The sequence below is a fragment of the Lepidochelys kempii genome, chromosome 1 (assembly GCF_965140285.1).
Source record: "Lepidochelys kempii isolate rLepKem1 chromosome 1, rLepKem1.hap1, whole genome shotgun sequence".
Taxonomy (NCBI): domain Eukaryota; kingdom Metazoa; phylum Chordata; order Testudines; family Cheloniidae; genus Lepidochelys; species Lepidochelys kempii.
In genome coordinates, this window is record NC_136380.1 from 265,801,486 (window position 1) to 265,825,738 (window position 24,253).

Genomic DNA, 24,253 nt, shown 5'->3' on the forward strand with positions numbered 1-24,253 from the left:
ACCTATCCAACCCCCCCCGCTCCCTGTCTCCTGACCGCCCCCTCCCAAACCTCTGCCCCATCCAACCGCCCTCTGTCCCGACTGCCCCCCGGGACCTCCTGCCCCTTATCCAACCCTCCCCTCCTCCTGCCCCCTTACCATGCCACTCAGAGCGGCAGGACAGGCTTTTTGGAAAGCCTGGGACATGGGCGGGGGCGCAAGTCGCGCTGCCCGCGTGGCAGCGTAGCTGCAGAGGAGGGGTACAGCGGGGGAGGGGCCGGGGGCTAGCCTCCCCAGCTGGGAGCTCAAGAGCCAGGCAGAACGGTCCCACTGGCCGGATGTGGCCCGCGGGCCGTAGTTTGCCCACCTCTCTGCTAGTATGAAGACAATGTTATAGCTGAGGAAGCACTTTCACTGTAAATCGCTATTTCCATGTATTTATCAAATAACTAATACCCTGAGGGTGAAAATCTCTCAGATTTTTTCTTAGGCATTTAAGATGAACTTTTTTGGAAAATATGAGCTTAACTAATGCATTCAACAATACTACACACGCACAAATGTATTAAAGAGAATATCACGTACAGTAATGAACGAGGAAACCTTCGTTGCTGTGAGAGCCATAAGTTTGTATTGTCTCTAAAATATCAACCAGCGGCTGCATTATGCTTCTTCTATAGCTATTGTTTTATTTTAATATGCAAAGTTTATGCAGTGTTTCACCCACGCACCTCATAAGAACAAGAACAAGATCTGGTCGGTGTTGCATTTTAACTATAGTGTTCTCCTCGGATATGCTGAAATGGACTATTTCTTCTTTAAAGCTCTTATCTTCCAGTAACCTTTGCAAGTTCTCCCTGTAAGTATTAAACACAGTTATTTTTTTTTTAAAAACAGATCTCTGTGCAATTTATTCAAAGATCACATCCTTACCCTTTTATTAAAAGGGTAAGTAAATCAATTAGCTCAACATCACTGCACAGAACACTATTTTTCATACAAGGTTCTGTAAAGGCTATTCAAGTGGGTGCAATAGTATTGTGCTGACAGTTTTACCTAATGACTATAAAGAACTACAAAAATCCTTTACCGAAAAGAACACAATTGGCCACTACATGCCATGGTGGGTCTGGATGAGGGAAAATATTTGTTTTGTTTTGAGAAAGAGTTCAAATCTGATAGACAAAATATTTCAGTTTTTCCATTTCTGAATGAACATGGCCCTGCTGCACTCCTCCTCCTTCTTTAAAACAAAACAGCAATTCCACTTCTCAGATATCTGCTTTTCAAGACTAGTCCAGGTTACCTTCTGTGACTATATATAGATCTCAGGAACAATGGCATGGAGGAGACAACCTCTTTTCTTCTTTATAGTCTACCAAAGCTTTTTCCATTTTATTTTAAATATAAATAGGAGAAGCTTTTTTTAATTCTGTCCATTTCCAAACTCAGATTCGGAATAGGAATATTATTTTTTCTTGGGTCCAGAAAGTTGTGGATATTTCTCTTAGAAGCGGATGATGCCAAATATCATAAATATATGTTTGATGTGATACTTAGTGATTTATCTATGTTGGAAGAATTTTAAAGCTCTTACTTGTATGGCAGTAGATGTGGATGCTTGTAGGTCATGATGCAGTCAAGGGCTACTTTTTGTACATTCTGGTCTTGATGGGACAACAGCTGAAGGTAACATTTTACAAGAAAAAAAAATTAGGAGAAAGCCCAAATAATACATACCTCTCCTTCTACCACTATATCAAGATGATTTATTCAAGACAGAATTCAGCCCTTAAATTTGGGGGAGGGGAGGGGGGAGGAAGTAATCATCTAACCTAAAGGGATCCACAATAAAGGGAATTTCATTTTAGAACAGTCATTTAAAAGACACCAAGCAGCAAATATTTCCTACCACTATACATCCAAGAGAGATAATTACAGAACACAAAAGTTACTTGTTTCTAAAAAACAAAAACAAAACAAAAACAAAAAAACCAGGATATCACTGCTGGTATTTGATGGCATAGGTGCTGGAACTAGAGGTGCTGGGGATGCAGCAGCGCCCCCTGGCTTGAAGTGGTTTCCATCATATACGGGGGTTAGTTTGGTTCAATGGCTCTCAGAACCCCAACTGTAAAAATTGTTCCAGCGCCCCTGTTTGATGGGTACAGCAATTAAACAAAGCAATCATAAACTTGTGTTTTAACAAGTTATTTTTATAGAGTGTCTTTTGCAAGATCACTTTCGGACCAGCTTTGGTTCAGGCTTTGTGTCACACTAGGTAAAATAATGGATCAGCCAAACCATTCCAAAATGTTTGCATCACATACATTCAAGTTACGAAAATGCACACAGAATATTAGACTTGTTAAAAAGAGAAATACAAGAGGAATAATCAAAAACCCACCAATAGCATTAAAGGGTGAGTGCCCCCAGTAGCCAGGCTAAGGGGAATACAGAACATTACTAAAAACCTCCCCTTTCTCCCACCTAGTTCTTCAGTTTCATGATAAACAGCACATATCAGAATCCCCATTTTTGATGTGATCTGTTCTAACACCCCAGCATTCTAAAGGCATGGTATCAATCCAGCAGTTGTGCCTGAGCACGGAGCTAACAAATAGCAGACCAGGTAAATGCCTGTTTTGCCTTGTTTGGTTGTTCTGCACTCTTTAAAAATGTTGGTTAAATAAAATGTTTTTAAAATGTACAAATCTAGTCAATATTTTCCTAAAAATCACAGACAAGCAATCGAACCCACAGAGAGCAGCTCTTTCCTAAACCAAGTTCAGAGGTTTACAGGAGCACAATGAATGCTGAAGCATTCCACTAGAGCAGAAGCTGGTGCTCTGAGACAGGCTGGACACTGGGGAACTAAAGCAGTAACGCAGAACGAATGGTTAGCTGGTATGTGCCGAATGATCATTCAAGACATACATTCACACATCCAAGTTAAGTTCATGTCTCATGGATGATCATTCAACACGTGTTGTTACAGGAGACAAGATTTTGGCAATTCCTTTTGCAGAACACTTTTACGAAGACTTATTTCCACAAAATTCAAGTTGATAAACTCAGCCTGGTTTCCTGAGGGAGCACCCTTTAAATAGCATATCCTGGATTTACAGTTTTATAATTTCCCTTGAAAATTACTTTTCCCCATCTCCCCATTTATGTTCAGAAAGGGACTTTTAGGCAAGACAAGCCACACATGCTCCCCCTCTTTTTTCTCTCTCTTCACACCTCTGGCTACCGCTTGCTGCCTGTTTACATTCAGTTTCAGCTTTGTGGCCTGCTATTACGGGTAAAACCTCTTTGCAGAGCCTGGGGAGGGATGGACACCATCAAACAATAAAAGTGAAGAAACGGAAAAATAAAGAGAAAGGCATTTTTCTCTCCAATTTCTTCCAGCTATCTGGTATGGTTTCTCAGGGTATGTGTACACTACAGCAGCACAGCTATGCCCACTGACGCTTTTCTACACCGATGGAAGAGATTTTCCCGTCAGTGCAGGTAACCCACCCCCCCGAAAGGCAGTGAGGCTGGCTTAACTACAGTACTCAAAGGGTGTGAATTTCTCACACCCCTGAGCGACATAGTTAGGTCAATCTGAATTTTACGTGTAGACCAGGGCTTAGACTGATGGTCATGATCAAGCTTTCTTTCTCCATGGCTAGATGGAAAGGGGATCCTGAAACTTTCCTTTGTACCCTGGGGCTACAATATAGAAAAGGTCAAGAACTGCCAAGCTATGGTAACGTTAGGAGTCACTTTTAACACGGTACAAAATTTTCAGATGGCGATATTCAAGTTGACAGTGTCCCTTTAAGACACAACTGCTGTACACTGCACTGCAACAGTCATTCTCTTTACAAAGAAGGACCCTTTGGCTTGGTGTTCAGATAAGACAAGAATATATTTGTTTATTAAGCAATACAAAAATGTTAGGTATTATCACCTGATTGTACAACTCATTTAACTTTGGTTCCAGATACAGCGCACGTGGATTCGAAAACTTGGAGAAGACTTGCAAATGGGCTATTAGCTGCCTGAAACAAAAACAAAACACGCTTTTAACAATAAAACAGATGCACACTCTGTGTTACTACCAATGGCAGGAGAATGGTTCCAAGATTCGGAGTTTCTGAATATCAGTATGTAGGACTACTTTTACCAACAGGCTCTAATGGCAGTGGAAGAATTTGATTTATACCAGTGCGAAAGAGCAGTAGGGGTAAACTGGACCTGGGGACAAGACTGCCCCACCCAAAAACAGCCACATCTCCACTTGCTGAGGAAAGAGAGAAGTGGAGGGAGGGGGAAATCAACCGTGCCAAAAACAGTCAGGACTGGTCAAAAAGGTACACGTGCAGAATAGCAAGAGTCTATGCTGACTCAGCAGTTCCCTGCAGAGCTTCACACCAAAAAATTCTACTGAATCTGCTACATGATTTGAATTTCCTCTACCCTGTCTAACCCCAGCAAAGGGAGGTGCTTTAACCATTACCCGCCCTCCAAAGCCAGTACTATGGTCTCCGCTGAATGATGAAGTTGTGCACTCTGCATCTTACCAGGCACACACTAGTCTCTCACATCACACCTAGCTCTTATTTTTCCATCATTTTCAAGGAGGAGTTTGTAACATACATTTTGTGAGAGCCTAAACTACAATGGTGCAAATCTGAAAGTATAATGAGGAGCCCAGGGTCTAGAGGAAAAGCGTTCACTAAAGAATTCATTAACAACTAGCCAGTAAAACTTTTACACCTTAGTTATTGCTACCAGCATTTTAAAAGTTTCCATTTAGGAACAAGAACATTTTGAAGCAAAAGTTCAAATCTGGTGACAATCTGATTTTTGTAATTATTACTAATTCACAGATATGAACCACTCATATTAGGGAACAGAACAAAATAACAGAACTGATAAAACACCTACAACTTAGCCAGAATATAGGCTAGAATTCATTGCATCTTAATGTGCAAGATGACATTTGTAAAGTTCTTTGTTGCTACAAATGTCATTCACAAATAGGCAAAAATAGTTCATGTGAATCACCTAAAATGCGTATTTCACAGATGTCAACCGGGTAAAAAAGGCTATAATCAAGAAGTTTCAAAACTGTGTTTTAAGACACAAGCCATAAACTATTTACTCACAAAATAATTTGATACTGTGGAGTAATGAAGTCACAATAGCAGATATTTATAGTAAGAAATACCAAAAAACCTGTCCAGAACAAGGACATCAGGGCCAAGATTTTCAAAAATGAGTGTCTAAAGCTAGACTCTGAAATCCATAATTGGGTACCTACAATGATTTTCAAAATGGGCTGCACACCCATCAGCTCCCACTGACTTTAAAAGAAAAGCAGACACACACACAGAGGAAACAATTATCCCCCCCCCCCAACACTAACTTTGGGATCCCGCTAGGGTTGCCAACCCCCCAGGATTGTCCTGGAGTCTCCAGGAATTAAAGATTAGTGATGAAACTTCCAGGAATACGTCCAACCAAAATTGGGAATCGTAGACCTCGCACCATCTTTGCTTCAAATTATGCAAAGCGATGGCCTATTACTCATCTTACGGTAGTGCCCAGAGCCTCCGGTCAGGGCCCCCAAACTAGTGCTAGGTGTTGCATGGGGACAGGATCCCTGCTCACAAAAGAGCTCACAATCTCACGAAAGACTGGAACAGACAAAGGAAAGGGATGCACATAAGCCCAGTGATCATAACAAGGCAAAAAGAACAGGAGGACTTGTGGCACCTTAAGGACTTACAAATTTATTAGAGCATAAGCTTTCGTGGGCTACAGCCCACTTCTCTAATAAATTTGTTAGTCTCTAAGGTGCCACAAGTCCTCCTGTTCTTTTTGTGTACACAGACTGACATGGCTGCTACTCTGAAACATAACAAAGCGAGTCACCCCAAGGTTATGAAACCTTTTAAAACACCAAATGGTTAACGTTTGCATTTCACTTGCTCCCTGCCCAATCAAACAAAGCAAAACTCACTTTGCTGCAGCTCTTCTTGTTTTCTTTTTTTGCAACCCTTCAACCACCGGTTCATCCATTCCCTCCACCTCCTCTTTCTCCTCCTCCTTGGTAGCTTGGTGTATCTCTTCAGTGGGTTTTTCTTCCTCTTCTGCTACACCACTGTTTTTCTTTCTAAGATCCTGGGTTGGAGCCACTAGAGAATCTGCTGGGTAATACTCATTGCTATATTAAAAATAAAATCGATCAATAGAACAGTATCTGCTGGCGGGAGGTTTATTTGAAGCTGTTCACAATTGGAACTTCCAATTATCCACAGAGCTGTGCCTGGTGACACTGTACAGTTCAAGATCCCCAAAAGGGGTTCATTTCAGCAGGCAGATGGACATTTCTTTTACTGTGAATGACGGAGATATTAAAAGAAGAGAGCAAATGTAAAGAAAAAAAGACAACGAAAGGAAAAAAAAATTAAACGGCTAAGATCAGAAAAATGTGGTCAGGAAAAAGAAGAGAAAGTGAATCTATGTAGAATGGGAGAATTTTGTTAAAAAGTTGGCAGGGATGTGTGAAAATGTATGTTAGGAAGTGTAGGAATCGATGATGTATTATATAGTGGAAGCCCTCTCACCTGAAAACAGGTAAAAGCAGTCTAGACAAAGCACTGTAGGAAATACACTGTAAAGAAGAGTCACAGGCTGGCAGGGGGAATAGAGTGAGGGCCTAATTCAAAGCCTGCTGGAGTGAATAGAAAGACTCCCACTGATTTCAGTGGGCACTGAACCAGGCCCTAGATACACTGAAAGGTATTTTCCTATCTCTGCCGGAATAAAAATACCTCCTTTCATTTTACAAACAGGGGAGACAAGGAAGAGCCTCATCTTCATGTCTATTTCCAAGACACTTTACTTCCATTGAAACTACACCCTCCATAGCAGTAGCGAGGCTGTGTCACCAGAACTCATTAGTAAACTGGGGCTCAACGCAGCAGCCAATTGACAGCTTACATTTCAGGTTGCTTTTATTTTTTCCACTCTCTCTCTCTCTCTGGCATGAGCCATGTTTAACCAAAAGGAAGGACCAACTTCAATATAAAATCATACCACTCTATGGATTCAGAGGTCTCAGAAAATAAAATCCATTAAAAACAAAACAAAACCCACCCATCAGTTGTCTTATAGGGACCCTAGTAACTCTGCCTTCATTTATGACATTTCCAAGCAACATGTCTCATTGCTGAACATGGTCACTTACCTAATGAATCTCAAGAGAAGCGGGGAAAGCTCCCTTGACCTGGGCTCCACTCTGTCTGGAACCTTGGCCAATGCCTTCCACAGCAGAAACCGGAAGTTTGCGTAATCTATCCGCTCACTGCAATCCGTTCTAAACTTCAACTGCTCGAGATACAGGCTTCCCACATTTCCTTCTCGGATCTTCTCACTTTCTGTATCTGCAGTGCCTGCCTGCTCTTCACTCAGCTTATCTTGCAGCTCCCTCTCTATATTGGAAACAAACCACCGTCCTCATTACTTCAAGAAATCTTCAAAGAGTTTATTCAGTAATTGCTGGTGGTAGGGTAGTGCCCTGGGGTAAATAACAGCAACCGTTTATATTAATGTTGGCCATCTACCTAGCAAATTCTGCTTAATATTGATCTGAAACTGCAACACAGGTTAGAAGGTACCCTAGGATGTCAGAACTTCAGCAAGGGGCCTAACTTTAAGCACACGTAGCCCCAATAAATGGCTGTCCTTGTGCCACACAGTGAAATCCAGTATTCACATTCAAGAGCAGGGTCAAGGAAAACAGATACATTTGGCAGAAATTCTACTGATTCCATGTTGAACAGGGTAGGAGGAAGATTTTCTAGAGACTAGACATTACTGAAAATCCTCAGAGACTCCTACTGTCCCTCATCATCATGAGCAAAGCCAGTCTAGGCACAAAACAAGCACTGCCTGGTGCTCCATATGCTAGGAGGACTCTGCAACTCATGGACTGTCCCTATTTACCTCATGGCAAGTAGGACAAGGGGGAGGCAACAATTCTGACAGATCTCCACTCAGGAAATGAGGCTAGAAAGGTAGAGGGGAAACTTACGTCCTGATTTTTCCTTTTTTGCCAGTTTGGAGCACAGCAGAGCATAAAGCCAGCCCTGTTCATGAACCACCTGGACCATAGTTAAGTTAGTGTCTAAACATCTACAAGACATGAATTACCAGCATAGACAGCCGCTTTCTCCAAGTGCTCATAATAGACTTTCCAGAACTGTTTATTCTCCATTTCGTTTGCATGAGATCTAACAATAAACAAGACAGTAATTAAGTAAAAAATTCCATGGGATATTAGCCAGTTATACTGCTAGTATGTTCAAAGGCTTGGTGTCCAGCTCTAGTCAACATGTAGGAAGGCAAGACTTTTGCTGTGTGCGACTATAACATTTCTTTGCCTTCATCTGAAGATCCCAAAGGTTCATTGTTATCAGAATAGCCTAGTTATAGCCTGTGAAACCAAAGGGACCCTTTGGTATAGATGTTTGCAAGTCTTTCAATGCTGCCTATGTAATAACATAGCACTTAAAACCAACACGAAGAGTCAGCGTCCCACTGATGATGCAGGTTATCGTTTTCATGATTTCACTTCTCTAATGGAGAAAATGACACATAATATCACAGAATGTACAGAGAAAAAGCTAAGTGGTCAAAATCCCGGCAATTCACCCTGAAAGCTGACACTGCAAACTCAGGGCTCAATCAAATCAATGGGAGCTCTTCCGTTGACTTAAGTAGGTTTTGCACCAGGCCCTTAGTGAGGGCAGGAAGGAGAGAGAGACGGACTGATTTATTATTTATATAACACTTATCATGTGATAGTCATAATAGTGTGAGATAAGGAGTTGGCTATCTTGGATTCGAGTCTGGTACCTTTGTGTCCCAACCCTCGATGTAATTTAACAATACTGTTGCCTATGAGTTGTCTTTAATATTTGTACATCCCAAAACAAGTTAAAAAGTAACAGTCTATAAAGAGCAAGATTTACTTGACAGATCAGAGGCATTTCTGTGGTACCTCATGTAAACGTGCATCATGCTTGTGTGTATTTGCGTTTATTTTTAGAGACGCGACACATTTTTATTTCATTTTTTTTAAAAGTCCGGGGGCAGCTGCAATACAACACAACACAACACAACAGGCTCCCACCACCCACTAGCACATACTTACGTTATGAGCTCAACAACAGGATCCCAGAGAGGGCTGAAGTTAATGTAGAGCATTCCCAGTAAATACTGAAGAGGCACCTACAGTGACACACAAGAAAACTTTGTTTTAAAAAGCTAACAAAGATATTTAAAGTAGGTATAAAAACAGCTTCACTGATTGATGAACTGCAAGAAAAAGCAATGAAGTCAAAATCTCTCAGAATCAACACCAATAATTAAGACATTTAGGTTATTATTTGTACTTTGGTAGCATCAAGGCCACATTGTACTAGGCACTACACAAACATATAAACAAGGAGAGTATTCCCTGCCTGAAGAGCTTACACTGCATTAGACCCAGGGCCCCATCTGGATTGGGCTCATCATTGAGCTAAGTGATATACAGACACACACACAATCCCTGCCCCAAGGAGTTTACAACTCAAGAAGGAAAGTTATAAAAGCACTTAAGTATCAGTAGTAATAAGTTAACATTTAGCTACTACAGGAAAAACCCTGATCGTAGCAGCCTCGACAGTGTGAAGCCCACAGCAGCACGGTCAGATTCAGCCACCATAGACAGATGTCCCTGCAATCTATAAGGCCTCAATCCTGCAATGAGCTCCATGCAAAGCTCCCCTGAGGTCCAGCGACACAGAGTTCATTGCCAGGTCAGGGGATAAACTGCCAACAGCTTACCCAAGCCCTTTGCATCACCTCCACCTGCTTTCTCCTCTCACTGCTCTTTGCAGGCATGTTTAGAACATTTATTGAAACACCGCCACTTTCTTTCGGTTTCTGCCCCAACTAGATATTGAGGCAAATATAGTTTAGTCAGTTCAGGATAAAAACACCCAACAACAAGACATGCTGATCACAACTGGAGCCAAAGATATTTCCCACCTTAGTGCAATACTGCACATTTAAATGCATTATGGCACCTTATACTTTCCTTATACTTTCAAGCACTGGCCATTGGCGGAGAAAGGATACTGGGGCTAGAGAGACCACTGCTCAGGTGGGATTTTCAAAAGCACTCAAGTCATTGTCTCCTTTTGTGATGTCCAAGCTTAGATTGGCAATCCAACTGATTGCTTCCAGTGATGTGGAGTGGATAGCAGAGATACTACCGGAATACGATGGTTTTGGGCACTGTTCTATAGTTTGATGTCTGTTTTTGGGAGTCAGCACTGCAGATCTTAATGAAGATGCTACCTACGCCGACAGGAGAGCTTCTCTACCTCCCAAGAGGTGGTAACTATGGCAATAGGAGAAGCCCTCCTCTCAACACAGCCCTGTCTACCCTGGGGGTCACGTCAGTATAACTATGTTACTCAGGGGTGTGGATTTTCCACATCGGAGCAACGTAGTTATATCAACAGAAGTTTGTAGCACTTAGTCCCCATGTATGCAGAAGGCAGGTGCGTAATACCATGCAATGTGCGGATGTGGTTTAAAGTGACCCATATTTTCCATGGGAGTGAAAACCCACATGGTTCTTTGGTTGTGTGCTTGATGAGGTGTTTGTTCGGGATGTTGATATCTTTCCACCTTGCTCACCATTGATCTTCAGGGAAAACCCTGCATCTTTGAGCTCTGATGCTGCAAACCGAAGGGAGTCGGGAGCAAAGTCCCAGTGACTAGCAATGAGAGTTGAGCTCCTAACTCACTCATGATGATTAGTTTGTTTCCGGCCTGCATTTACTGAAGCCTTCACAAGTCAATGAAAAAACTCACGCTGAAGTAAAATGCAAAATTTTCTTGCCTTATAAAAAGGAAACAATCCAGTGTATGATCTGGCAGTAACGTCTCACCTCATGTAAAGGTCCATCTGGTACTGCAGACTGCACCACGTCATGCCTCAGTTTCCTTAAATGAAGAAGTTTTTCTCTATAATCATTCACACTGGCTGGCACGAGTTCAGCTTGAAGTAATATGGCAAACACGGACTGAACCTCTCCTGTTCCATCATCCTGAACAAACCAGTGAAATGCCTTTTGTTAGAGGATTCCTCGAGACAATTGTTTTGTCATAATTCACTATATAAAGGCAGAGCCTCAGCTGCTGTAAACTGACATAGCTCCACTGAACTTGATGGAGCTACAGAGATTTCCACCGGCTGAGGATCGGGCCCATAAAGTTACAGTCTGAAAAAAACAAACCAAGTATAAAGGGAGCCCACTTTAGCTAAAGAACAGACCCTAGCATGTGTAACTGGCAAATAAAGTCAGCGTCAAGAAAACCGCTTATATTAACCCCTACACACACCATGGTTTTGAAATGTTAAAGCAGCAATTACTACCTTGGTTGATGTAGGAAGCTGAGCCTCAAAATGATTTAAAATCCTTATTGTCAAGAGTCGGACCTATTAAAAGTGAAAGCATGTTTTAGAGGCGTACTGCAAATGGTGAAAGGCCACTGAAAATGGGCACAATTTTAAAGAGACGAACAGCATTCGTTCTTGCACATTTCACCTTTAGGCTTTCCTTATTCAGCTTATTTCAAAAGCTGCAAGGACAACTTGCTGCTAGTTAAGAATTCATTTTTTCCATTAAAACACAAATCAGTTTGCACATATTGGAAACCGTTAGAAAAGAAGATTACCTTGGAGATGCTGGAGGAAATATTTGTTTTCAGTTTATCAAACAAATCCATTAAGTTCTCATGGGAAAGAGGATCCTGGCAACCACACAAAGCCAACCGCGTATAATAGAGATCAGCCAGTAGCAAGGCTGATGGGTCTGAAGGAAAGGTGCTGAAACAAAATATTTGTTTATTATTTTACAAATATTTGTTTATTATTTTACACGAAAAAAATCTGTCCCAATCTGTTTTCTCTGGCTGGACTGGGAGAACTATGTTGGGAGATCATACAGATCTTAAACACTTTCTGTAGCTGCTCAGTTATTATTAACTGAGCCCTACCAAATTCATGGCCATGAAAAACATGTCACGGACCATGAAATCTGGTCTTTTGTGTGTATACTATACAGATTTCATGGGGGAGACCAGCATTTCTCAAATTGGAGGTCCTGACCCAAAAGGGAGTTGCAGAGGAGTCAAAAGGTTATTTTAGAGGGATCACGGTATTGTCATCCTTACTTCTGCACTGCCTCCCAGAGCTGGGCGGCCAGAGAGCAGCAGCTGTTGGCCAGGTGCCCAGCTCTGCATGCAGCACCCCGCCAGCAGCAGCACAGGAGCAAAGTTGGCGATACTGTACCAGGCCATCCTTACTTCTGCACTGCTGCTGGCAGCAGCTCTGCCTTCAGAACTGGGCTCCCGGCCAGCAGCCGCCATTGCAGCTGCCCAGCTCTGAAGGCAGCAGTACTGCAACCCCCACCCCCCACAAAAACTTTAGAACATCCCTCCCCCGCCCACTCCTTTTTGGGTCAGGACCCCTACAATTACAATACTGTGAAATTTCAGATTTAAATAGCTGAAATCATGAAACATATTATTTTTAAAGTCCTACGACCATGAAATTGACCAAAATGGACCATGAATTTGGTAGGGCCCTAGTTATTATATATGTTAATTATTAGTTGAAGAGGGTTAATGGAGTAGTCAGTTTTCATAAGTGTTCATTAAAATGTGGAGGTCAAAAGCGAGGTGCTCCCTCTTACTGAGGGAGAGTACAAAATAATGTCTAAAATCAATATTTAAGGGAGGGAATGGAATCATCCTAATACTGTAGGAGAATCCTCTAGACCACAACAAGAATTAAAATGTGATATTTATGTTTAGCCAAGACTATTTTCACTTTACTTTTTTTTGGTAAGTAAAACAAAACACAAGATTCCTGGCTGCAATCCCGCAAGACAAAACCAGCATTGTTGCATTCACAGGTTCAACAGCAACAAAAAAGTTAATCTGCAGCTTTCAAACAATTCAAAGGAGCAGATTGTTATTAAGGAGATAGCGCTATAAAGCGTACACCATACAGTACAGTAAGCTGGCAGTGCCTGCCAACATCCCTACCCTGGATGGCTAAAAACCTGCAGAAACATGCTGGTGTAAGACAACAAACAAACAAAGCAAGCGTGTTTGTTTTGCTTAATAGCCTTTAAATAAAGGCAACGTTATCTCCTCACTACATTAAGTGGAACACCAGAAAGTCAAAAGTTCCCTTACCTCACCAAGTTCTTCACACGTTCCACAGGTAACAAACGGAGAATTTCAGAAGATTCTGCTAAACTAAGTAGCGTGCTCACAGCTTGGCAGGCCACATACAAGCCTCCTAAGGGCAGAGAGAATGGGAACAAACTGTGTAGTTATTCATTTACATTGAATTTCTGTTTGTAAAGTGCTTTGGGATCCTCAAATGAGAGGTGCCACAGAAGTGAACAGGATTATAATGTAATTTCATATGCTATAGACCACAAATGACATTTTTATTTCTAACTGCAACAATTCAACATTCATCACCACCCACGATCGAAGTTTAGAGTAGAATTCTCCTCTGATCATCACGGCAGATCTCCATCTTGAAACCCTGCCATCCCTGAACATGCAGAATACCCAGTTTGTATCAGTCTATGTGAAATCTGGGCAAATGAGGAGAGCAGTACTGAAATTAAGCTCTGCTGTGTGGGTCTCAGAGAATTTTGCTCAACAAATGGTGCTTGGGAAACCAGAAAGAGCTGTCAAATGCATTACTGAAAGGAAAGGGGGGCAAAGGGGGGAACACGATAATTGCACAAGCATCTGTATGTTCTTGCACCTTGGAAAAGCAGGGTGGGATCTGCAAACCCATCTACGTGATTCAGAGGCTCAATTCCCACTAAAATTAATGGGACTAGGCTTTCATTTACCCAAGATAACTCTGAAAGTAGTTTCCTTTCTGCTCCCTTTCTTTAGGGTTAGAGAGTTTCTCTACTGCTGACAGGTCCACTCCCATCATAATCAACACCAAACTGCAGCCAAAATCCTCTCAGCCAGGAATGGGGAAGCACAGTTCCCGTCAATGCCACTCCTAAATTGGCCAGAGGGTTCACTCCCTTCATTCTTCCCTTACAGAAGAGTCACTGTCCCTATGCAAAGGACATCAAGGGAGACTTACAATGGCACAAAGGACAGTCAAGCAATCAACTCTCACAAAAAATGAACAGGCGTTGGGGAATCTAAATCCTCCTTGTGTCTCAGAAAATCTCCCCAATTTTGATTTGCTTTAATTCCCCAGCTACCTGGGGATTCTTTCTTACCATTAGTCTGTGCAGGGAATTCCCTACTGAAATAAATGGGAAGCTGTCCATTTAAAAACAGAAACTGATGGCAGAATCAGGCTTTATATATGCATTTAGAACAGAGGTGGGCAAACTACAGCCCGCAGGACAGTCCTGCCTGGCCCTTGAGCTCCTGGCCAGGAAGACTAGACCCGGCCCCGCAGCCTCAGCTCACTGTGCCGCCAACGCTCTGGCCCGCTGCTCCTACCGGACAGAGCGGCGGCATGGCTGGCTCCAGCCAGGCGGCAGGGATGCGAGCTCCTGCTACTCTGAGCAGCATGGTAAGGGGGCGGGGAGTGGGGGGGTTGGATAAGGGGCAGGAGGTTCCAGGGGGTGGTCAGGGGAAATGGAGCAGGGGGTGGTTGGATGGGGTGGAGGTTCTGGTGGTTGGTTGTCAGGGGACAGGGAACGGGGGGGAGGAGGGGGTGTTGGATAGGCGTGGGAGTCCCAGGGGGCCTGTCAGGGGGCGGGGGTGTGGATAGGGGGCGGGATAGTCAGGGGACAAGGAGCGGCAGGGGGTTGGATGGGTTGGCGATTCTGAGAGGGGCAGTCAGCGGGCAGGAAGTGGAAGGGGGCGGAAGCCAGGCTGTTTGGGGAGGCACAGCCTTCCCTACCCGGCCCTCCATACAATTTCTCAACCCTGATGTGGCCCTCGGGCCAAAAAGTTTGCCCACCCCGATTTAGAAAGTTGGTTATTCTTTCCCCCCCTTAAAGTAATTACAATAGATTAAAACACCTGGATACCACATAGAAAAAAGAGGTTAGGAAGTATAGGGGATGTTCCTGACGCAGACTAAGCAATATTAGAGAAGAAAAGCAGAATGTAGTATACTACTTTGGATATTTCTATGCAGATTGATAGTAATTATAATGGATTTAATAGCCAATAAGAATACCTACCTCTTATATAGTCCTTTTCATCCAGAGACCTCAAAGCCCTTTACTAAGGGAAGTTTGGATACTTTTTCATACTTCTCTAAGAAGCTGAATTTTTTTAAACCACTCTGTTATAATTTTGATGCATATTTCCAATTAAATCAGAAGATTTCTCTGGGCAATGGTTAGAGAGAGGACTACCAATTTGTTAATATGTGAAGCCGTATATGTAGGCAAGGTATTTAGTTTTAGAATTACTGTCAAGACCCAGAATGTTGAAAGAAAAATTCCAGATCTAAAGCCAAAGATTGTGAACAATGTAGTCAAAGAACACATGTAAAAGTGTATCACTATCTTTTTGCTATAAGTTTGACTTTGATAACCCAGCTTGGTTTAGTTTCCATTTCTTTTACTCCCTCTTCCTTTTCTTGACAATCTGTCTCTCAAATTCTATCCTTCTAAACATCTTGGTCACTCAGATTTTGAGTCTATACTTTTGTGAGCTCCTTGTCCAATTACATGTCCCCGGCATGACATTTATTTCACCAACCTATTATTACTATAGATGGCATTTGGTATATTATTTCCTGTATGTTATTTTTTCCATCTTGCCTTTCATGTTTCATTATGCTGCTTATTAAATCAGGATACAATGCAGTTATTATTCATTGTTATGTCTTGGGTCTCTAGTATAATTGCAGAGTTGTGTCTTTTATGTGCCAGTAAAAACTTAATGAACAAGAGATGACTGTAACTGACCTTTGCGGAGCCTTCCTCTGTCAATAGCCAGGAAGAGAGATTCTATAAAACTTGTAACTGGTAGCAGGATTTTTTCCTTGTCTATTGGTCTGCCAAAAATAAAGGTACAAACGCTTATTTTTTTGTTAAAGTCAGACACTTGATAACATTGGATTCTCTCTCACATTTCTCTTATGTTAAATATAGATTTCAAACAAATTGATTATTAGTCAACTATTTTGTTAAGTCAATTTCACAACCTAAATCATTTCATCAATGATTGCTTTCTAAGTCTTTCTTCCACAAAATGTAATTGCACTGACTGAGCATGCTCTCTTCCTAGGGACTGAATCAACAAAATTCTAAGGGCTCCGTTTCATGCCAGCAAATGTGACCTTCTGAACAGGAAAGCAGGAAACCTGCATTCTGTTACCAGCTCTGCCACAGAGCTGCTGGGCAACCATGGGCACGTCACATCACGGCTCTGTGCCTCAGTTTCCCCATTTGTACAATGGGGGTAACAATACTTTCCCTTTCCTTTGCAAAAGCTTTGAATGAAGAGCGATATGTGAAAAACATCAGACATGAGCTAAGTAGTATTATGATTCAGGTACAAGACAACAGTAACAGAATGGTTAGCATCCTCACCTAACATGCGGAAGTACAACAAGGGCAGCCCAAGGGTGTGAAAGATCAATAATGTCTTCATTTTCTGATAAGTGGATTAGAGACAGAATATGATCCAACACTGGCATTTGTTTCCTTTCTCCATTTCTCCTACTCATCTTCTGTCTTGTATTGGATCTAAAAACAAAACCAAGCTTAATCAGTAACTTAGTTCAACAACAGCAGTTGAACCTTTCTTCCTCTGACATTTAAAAGTAAGTTGTTTCCCTTGAAGAAAAGGCTAAGCTTCACATTGACTTGGACAGTACGCTTTTTGATGGGATCTTCACTATCTCCATGGCACAAAGGACCACACAGTCATTTCTAATGTGCAAGGCAGGAAATGCTCCATAAAAGGTTACATCTCAGCATTCAGAGGTCCAGCAGAATCTGGGGATTGCTCCTGGACTGTAAACATTGTTATTCCATTGATTTTCAAGTATAAAAGAATGGTGTCTTTTTTGATGCTGCTCTGTATTCATTAAAGGGATTCTGCCACATTTCCAACACAGCTGTAAGATCTGCTCTACAGCAAGTGGTTCTCAAGCAAACTGATCCAGCTCCTGGAAAATAAACCAACTTTCCTCCAAAACAACTTCATATACATCTGAATTTGCAACAGGCTACAAATCGATCTCACTCCCAAGATGAAGTTAGTCATAAGGAAAGTTTTCCTTTTGATACCTAAAGGCCCTGCCATTTGCCCCAACTGGAGAGCAGTTTGTAGCTGTATTATCCCAGATGCAGAGCTAGGACTAAACTGACTACCTCCTCCTTGCTCCATGGGGGGTAAGTGACTGCAACAGCCTGTTTTCTGGTGCAAATTACTTCCCCCATGTTGCTGGCTCAGCTGTACTGGTAAGTGCATTGGGATGGGGAGGCCGGGGACCCTTGGGTCCTCCCACTCCCCACCAATCTGCACCAGACGAGGAAGTAGTGTTGTGACCCAGTGGGTGGTGCTCTCCTCTTGCCCCCTCTTTGGTCATCCGTGATGTGGGTAGCCCATGCAGGGGAGCGTACTCATAACTAAATCCTTAATAATCACAAAGGCCAATGGAGAAAGAGTTCACTATTACTGTAGAGAAGAATAAATGTTTATGAAATTGCAGAGAAATGAAGCTTGGGGGTGTAGAAGGGGAATAATTCCCTCCTCTCCCCACAGGTAAAAATCAGCACTCCCCTGCAGATTTATTATGAGAAATGCTGAACTGTACAAAAATAGCCCCCAAATGGGAAAATCCTGCTTACACTTGGATACCACCTAAATGGAAACGTGATTAAAACAAAAACAGACTGTAGGACCATGTGGAATTCATCCCAGCAGAATATTTATTGTGACTGCTGCTGCTGTTCCTTCATAATCATTTTTGGGTATTTATATTGCAGTGCCACCCAGACATCCAAATCAGGATTGGGGCCTGCCTGGGCTGAACAAAATGTTTAGGAAGATATGGTCCCTACGCCCAAAGAGCTTAAAAGACTAAAAGACTATGTGACATATGAAAGACAAGCTGAGGAGAGAGAGATACAATTTGATTTGCTTCTTCCTGTTATCTTGCCCCTGATGTCGGTATTCTCAGGAGCAAAGAATACAAGGAAGAAAAAGTATTTCTACATTGTTTTGAGATGAGACAAAATCCTATACAAGGGACAAATATTCACCCCTCTCTGTGACAGAAATGCAGCAAGTATTTAAATGCCCAGCTCTGCAGAAATTATTCCAAGTCCTCAAAGAAAGAATGAACACTAGGTGAAGTGGCAGTTCTGATGCCATTATCAGTCGGCTTAGCAACACTACGTTCCAAACCTTTTGAAAGAGCTCCAAGGTAAAGAGTGTCTGTGGAGCGTGAGGAGACTTACCCTATCGGTGGTTCTGTAAAAACAAGGGGATATTTTTCAAAAGCCATTGAGCCAACAGTGGGAGGTTCTGCTTTCTCCAGAATGAGTTTAGCCAAAATTGCCATGGCCTCATCCCTAGCTAGCACATCCTCTCCAGAGAAGCAGTCCTCGATGTACTCTAGAAAGCATGGAAGAAAATGCTGAAAAGAAAAAGAAATTGAGATTTAACATGCCTCTCCAATTCTGACCAAGCAAATCAGGGATCCGAGACACTAGGGCCAGGGAAGCCAAGTTCTTTGGGATGAGCTGTGGCAGTACAAAGGTTTCCTCCAGTCCTGGTGCATCTGATCACCAAGATACCGAGGCATCAGTACCAGGGAGCCCTTGAGAAGCCAGTGATTTGACATAAAGACCCTGGCCTGTCCCAACTCCAGGCTCCCGACAGAGCTCAGGATCCCTCACAGCATGCAGAGAACCTGCTCCTCTCAACTCCACGCCTCTCCTCAGAGCCCTGGGCCACCATGCTCAGGCCCCACCCACCAGACATCTCTGGTTCTCCATTTCAGCCTTCGCCACCCCCACACAGAAATTCCACACAAATCCCAACCCCACGTCTTCACACTTGTTTCCTCTCCCCACTTTCCTTCCATCAACCCAGATATCTGCAGCCCCATTCACTGCTTCTGCTTCTGAATCATGGTGTCAGAGACCAAACCTCAGCTGAGGAAGCTACAACTCGTTATGGTAGGAACCCTCTTTTATCCTCCCCATTTACTGTCTCTTTTACATTCAAAACGGGGACTGGCTAAAACCGAGAGCCTCTCTGTACGCTCCTTGCAATTTCCCCATCTCTCTGGGCTGTCCTATGTGCGTCAAAAAGATCTGGAAAGAGGTGAGAGAGACACCCTGAAATCCCCAGACTACTGATACCTCCATTGAGACACATCCCCCGTTAACGAATCTACCATGAAAAAGTCACCAATACCAGAGACAAGACACTGGCAAGCATGTGTTGGGGGGTACATACTGAGGTGTGCAGCCACAATGGGTGTTCAAGCTCCTGTCAGATGCCAAGCTGCAACATAACACTAACTAGAGACCACTGACATCTCCTTGACTCCTGGACCATGTCTGCCCCTTCAGTAACCCAGCGGGAATCCCCTGATCTGTGTTACGTGGGAGTTCAAATTAGATAATTACAGTGGTCCCTTCTGGCTCTTAAAAATCTATGAAATTGTAAAGAAAAGACATTTTTTGCATTGCCATTTTCATTCTTCTGATAGTGACTAACAGCTCCTTTCACTCCCATCAGGTCACATCCAAGACACAGAAGATGGATAGTTCAAATACATGTCAAATAACAATGACACATCATAGGAACTAGATATATTATGAATTTGCCAAGTGTAATGGCATTCCTACGGTCAGCAGTCAAAACAACTCCATCAGGCTCATTTTTCCCACCCAGAAACACAACTCCTCCATTGCTCATCTGACTACAAAATAAATACATGAATGAAAACTTCACCTACCTGCTCAAACTCATTCATTGAAAACACTGTTTTGGAGAAATCCAAAAGGAGGCGCCTTTCAAACCCACTTCCAAATACCTGTCAAATGCAAATGAAGGGTTAGAAGGGGCATATAAGCAACAAGCACTTTATTTATTCATGAAGGGAATCAAGATATATGAGCTATATTCCTCCAGTGCACACAGTGTTTCTTAGTGCAGAAAGGAGTTATATATAAATACCTACCCCCCTCTTGACCCTGCAAACACTTACACACATGGATAACTCCAATGTACGTGAGTAGCCCCATCGAGTTTAATGGGATTACTCACATAGACGGGGTGCAGGTCTTATGGGAAGAACTTGAGAGATTTGTCAGGGTTGATAGGGAGAAAATTAATACTACTAAGCCAGAGATCAACACCAAAGATCGGACAGACTTAATAATTCCTCCAGCCTTATTTCATTATTGTGAAAACATTTTTTGGTTTCATCCTTTGCAAGAAATACAAGAGATGTACCTCCATTGCTTCGTTTTGCTCTGCAAATCTATTTTTCCTACAGCACAACTAGTTGCCCATATTAATAATATTATAAATATGTACAGTAACATATGAAAACTGAAATGTCCAAAATAAATACTGCCATCTCACACACACCTCAATCAACAAAACAGATTAAAAATAAGCAAACACTATCAAAGCAGCATTGTGTTTGGGTCCAGTGGCAGCAGCAGCAATGGTGCTAATATATACCTGTAACCTGCCTTAGAAAATACTGCCAGGCTTGCCAAAGGGCCTGATAGAAAGGTCCCTGAGATCAAGAGGCAGCACAGTCTAGTGGACAGGTCACCAGACTAGGAGTCAGGGGACCTGGGTTCTAATCCCAGTTCTACCACTGACCTGCTGTACAACCTTGGGCAAATCACTTCACTTCTTTGTTTCCTTGTCTGCTTAGACAGGGACTGTTGCTTACAGTGTGTTTGTACAGGGCCTGGCATAATGGGACTTCAGTCTCAGTTAGCACCTCTAGGCACTACTGTCATACAAATAAACAACAGACTTGGGCTTTGGATCAGCCCCTAAATTCCCCATATGCTGAGCCAGGGAGTGGCTTGTACCTCGCCTGCACAAAAAGGAGAGTAGCCCTGAGTAACACATTTTCTAGAACATAAGTGCTGTGTGTGGCAATCAACTCATTCAGGAGAGACTGATCTGTGGTTCTTACCTTCTCAATGGTTTCCTTGGTCACAGCATCTGGCAGGAAAACATTCTCAGCAAGCAGCAAAACAGAAAGCGTTTTAAGCAGGGTCTTACAGCAAGGCACCGAGAGATCAGATGTTTGTAACATTTTTGCTAACGTCTGAGGAATATGAGAGAGAGAAAGGCAATGTCACATGCACCGCAGGACAATGACTTCTCCCAGCCATGCCAGAGGGGATGAGGACCCCTGTGGAAATGCTCTTTCACAGCTGCTCAGGCTGCTGCCTTCTCCACAGCAGCACAGTTCCTTCAAGAACCATGACCTCACATGGTCCTCAGCAGCTATTGTCCATGACCACTTCTCCTCCTGCCCTGCTCTCAGTGGAGGATTCATTTAGAGAAGGACACCCATAAGATCACGATGACAGAGTCAGCATTATATTACACAGGGGAATTCCCATAAATTTGCTGGGGTGGCTCCCAAAGCTTGGGGGAGCTGGGGTGGCTCCCAGCTTGCCAAACTGACTTTACCCCAACCCAACTTCTAAACCTCAGCACACCCACACAACCAGAGAAAACAGGTGAGCATACTGAAGATGCTCTGGTTTCCCACCCTCCATCTGTGTGCACAGTAGCCTAAAGGATGGTCTGACCCACCTTACAAACTGCTTCAGGTTGAGAGATTTTGGACCCATTTGCATGTTCTGCTAGGATCAAATACACTTGCAATATCCTTTCAATCTGTTCTGAGATTTCGCAGCAGTTGGCCTTTGTTATTCTCTCCTGCAATTCTAACACTGATTCCTGCAAGAGACAGTTTCACATGAATGATCAGATCCTGTCACGGATAACGCTGAAGTGATTCTGGTAACTGCATGTTCCACTGGCCTGATAAATTATTGCTAGCTTTCTTATTCTGATCCAACAAATGAACCTTTCCAGGAAAGGAAAAATATAGCCAAATGGTTCCAATAATCCAATAATGAACACCTCACATCCCTTGGATGGAAAAACAAACGTCTTGCAAGGTGAAGTGCTCTTTCACAGAAGGCTTACAGATTGCATAGGAAAGAAACAGGAGAAGAAACAAATACCTTGTGCTTAGCTACACGTGAACGCTTGGAGCCAGATTCTGACCACAACTAATCTCAGTACCTCCACTGACTCCTGTGGTGAAATCATGGTCCTATTGAAGTCACTGGGAGTTTTGCAATTGATTTCAATGGGACTAATACTTCACCCTTGTTGTATACTAGTGTGAGATCAGAATCTAGTCCAGGGAATGCAAAAATACTAATCACATAAAACAACTCCTAATAGCGGAAGGCAAAGAATTGTTATTATACTGGTTGGGGTGGGAAGAGAGGATGAGAAGGATCTTCACTGGCAGCTAAAACTGTGGCAGGAAAGCAGTGGTTACCTTCCCCAAATCCCACCCCAAACTGCACAGCATAACTGCACCAGTTCAACAACCATCAGGCCCTCTGTCCCTGCAGATAAAAGGCCAGGCTTTCCTCCTTAGTGCAACATTTATTTTAATGTTCCTACTGCAGAAAAAATCACACACCACACACCTTTCCTTTAACACACACAAAATGTTATTCTTGGGGAGGGAGATCATCTTTTTTTTCAGCTTCTCAGCAATTAAAACTTACTTCCAAACATTTGAAAAGAACCTCAAAATGCTCCTTGTAGATATGCACTGCAGCCGATTTTACCATATGTTTGAAAGCTTCTCCAACAATAATCCATGGGAGTTTAGCTTCAATCTCGGTAATGGGCCCAAGCTTTAGCAGAATGAACTTTATAGCCTGTGGAAGGAAAAGGCCAGTTATGTCTTCACGCTTAGAAAAGAGACCAAAAAGCTAAAACCCTTTAGCTTCAGAATTTTTTTTTTAAATGACAATGTGATACTTTGTAAAAATATTACGGGGATTTGGATCCCCTATAAAACTGTCTTTTTTTGCCCAGTACCAAAGTTAATATTTAAATCCAAAATTGTTTCAGAGACTCTAAATAAATCCACAGAAATGCACATTATCACCCAACGCAATCATTTCAAAACACAAATATTGCCCAGGACTTACTAAAAGCAAAAACTTGAAAAGCCACCTTTAAAGAGATATCATTACATGTATTACCTTACAATAAACAGCATAATTTACATCCCAAATCCACTGAAGCAAACAGAAAGACACCTATTGCCTTCAAGGAGTGCGATATCAGGCTCTAATATAGTGATGTCCCCTATTAGGTACTTTAAAACTTTGTCATTTTCCACTTGGTTTATATGCTCAGGCTATTTACCTTCTCTGCACAGGAGTGAAACATGTTCCTAACCCCCTTGCACATCTCAAAGAGTAACTGTCCCACGCCTTCTACTTTTTCTGGGTGCTCTCCCAGGTCAAGAAACATTACATTGAAAAGCGCATTTTTATCAGAAACCTACAAAACAAAATCCAGAGAGAAAAAGTTATCTTCGGTTCAAACCTATCAAATGGAAAGAAATCATAAATGACTCTTGACAGTGCCATTTTACTCCTCTACTCCACCCTCCAACAATTCAAACGTGCTCTCGCTACAACAATGTGTAACAACAGAATGGAGAGGAAGTATCAGATCCTCAGCTGGTGTCGCTCAGCCTAGTTCCACTAACAATGCCCATTCAAATCAATGGGACTAAAGCACATGCTGAAGAGCTTTGACGAACAAGGATGGGATTACTCACATGCTTAATGTTAAGTGCTTTAATGAGATGTCACACTGAATAAGGGGTAGTAAACTAGTCACTAGAACGCTAAGGATTCTATTAGGGTCTAAGAAAAGGACCGTTTTAAATCATAATTCAGTAATTAAGAACTCTGATGCTGCAAACAGATGGAAGAACACTGCTTGAATTTCTACCAAAAATTTTCAAAATCCTCAGTTTCTGGGTGCCCAACCTGTAGCTCCTTAAAGGGTCCTCAATTGTGGGGATTAGGGATCAGCACTTTCTGAAAATCAGGCTCCATTAAGGTGTCTCAGGTTG

General features: G+C 42.5%; 1 protein-coding gene across 3 annotated transcripts in view; it reads right to left on the minus strand.

Annotated features, from left to right (window-relative positions):
- Nucleotides 1–24,253, minus strand: part of UTP20 (UTP20 small subunit processome component) — an 82,169-nt gene that overhangs the window by 49,703 nt on the left and 8,213 nt on the right. For all 3 annotated transcript variants that reach the window (XM_073327390.2, XM_073327391.2, XM_073327389.2), the window contains exons 7-25: nucleotides 23,533–23,670; nucleotides 22,881–23,036; nucleotides 21,883–22,029; nucleotides 21,251–21,385; nucleotides 20,045–20,122; nucleotides 18,534–18,712; nucleotides 16,656–16,811; nucleotides 16,029–16,117; nucleotides 13,303–13,408; nucleotides 11,776–11,926; nucleotides 11,474–11,536; nucleotides 10,986–11,144; nucleotides 9,194–9,270; nucleotides 8,191–8,270; nucleotides 7,226–7,469; nucleotides 5,996–6,199; nucleotides 3,938–4,028; nucleotides 1,577–1,662; nucleotides 711–836 (exon numbers count right to left, since the gene is read on the minus strand). In XM_073327390.2, coding sequence (XP_073183491.2) covers nucleotides 711–836; nucleotides 1,577–1,662; nucleotides 3,938–4,028; nucleotides 5,996–6,199; nucleotides 7,226–7,469; nucleotides 8,191–8,270; nucleotides 9,194–9,270; nucleotides 10,986–11,144; nucleotides 11,474–11,536; nucleotides 11,776–11,926; nucleotides 13,303–13,408; nucleotides 16,029–16,117; nucleotides 16,656–16,811; nucleotides 18,534–18,712; nucleotides 20,045–20,122; nucleotides 21,251–21,385; nucleotides 21,883–22,029; nucleotides 22,881–23,036; nucleotides 23,533–23,670 — 2,465 coding nt within the window. The remainder of the gene's footprint in view (nucleotides 1–710; nucleotides 837–1,576; nucleotides 1,663–3,937; nucleotides 4,029–5,995; nucleotides 6,200–7,225; nucleotides 7,470–8,190; nucleotides 8,271–9,193; nucleotides 9,271–10,985; nucleotides 11,145–11,473; nucleotides 11,537–11,775; nucleotides 11,927–13,302; nucleotides 13,409–16,028; nucleotides 16,118–16,655; nucleotides 16,812–18,533; nucleotides 18,713–20,044; nucleotides 20,123–21,250; nucleotides 21,386–21,882; nucleotides 22,030–22,880; nucleotides 23,037–23,532; nucleotides 23,671–24,253) is intronic.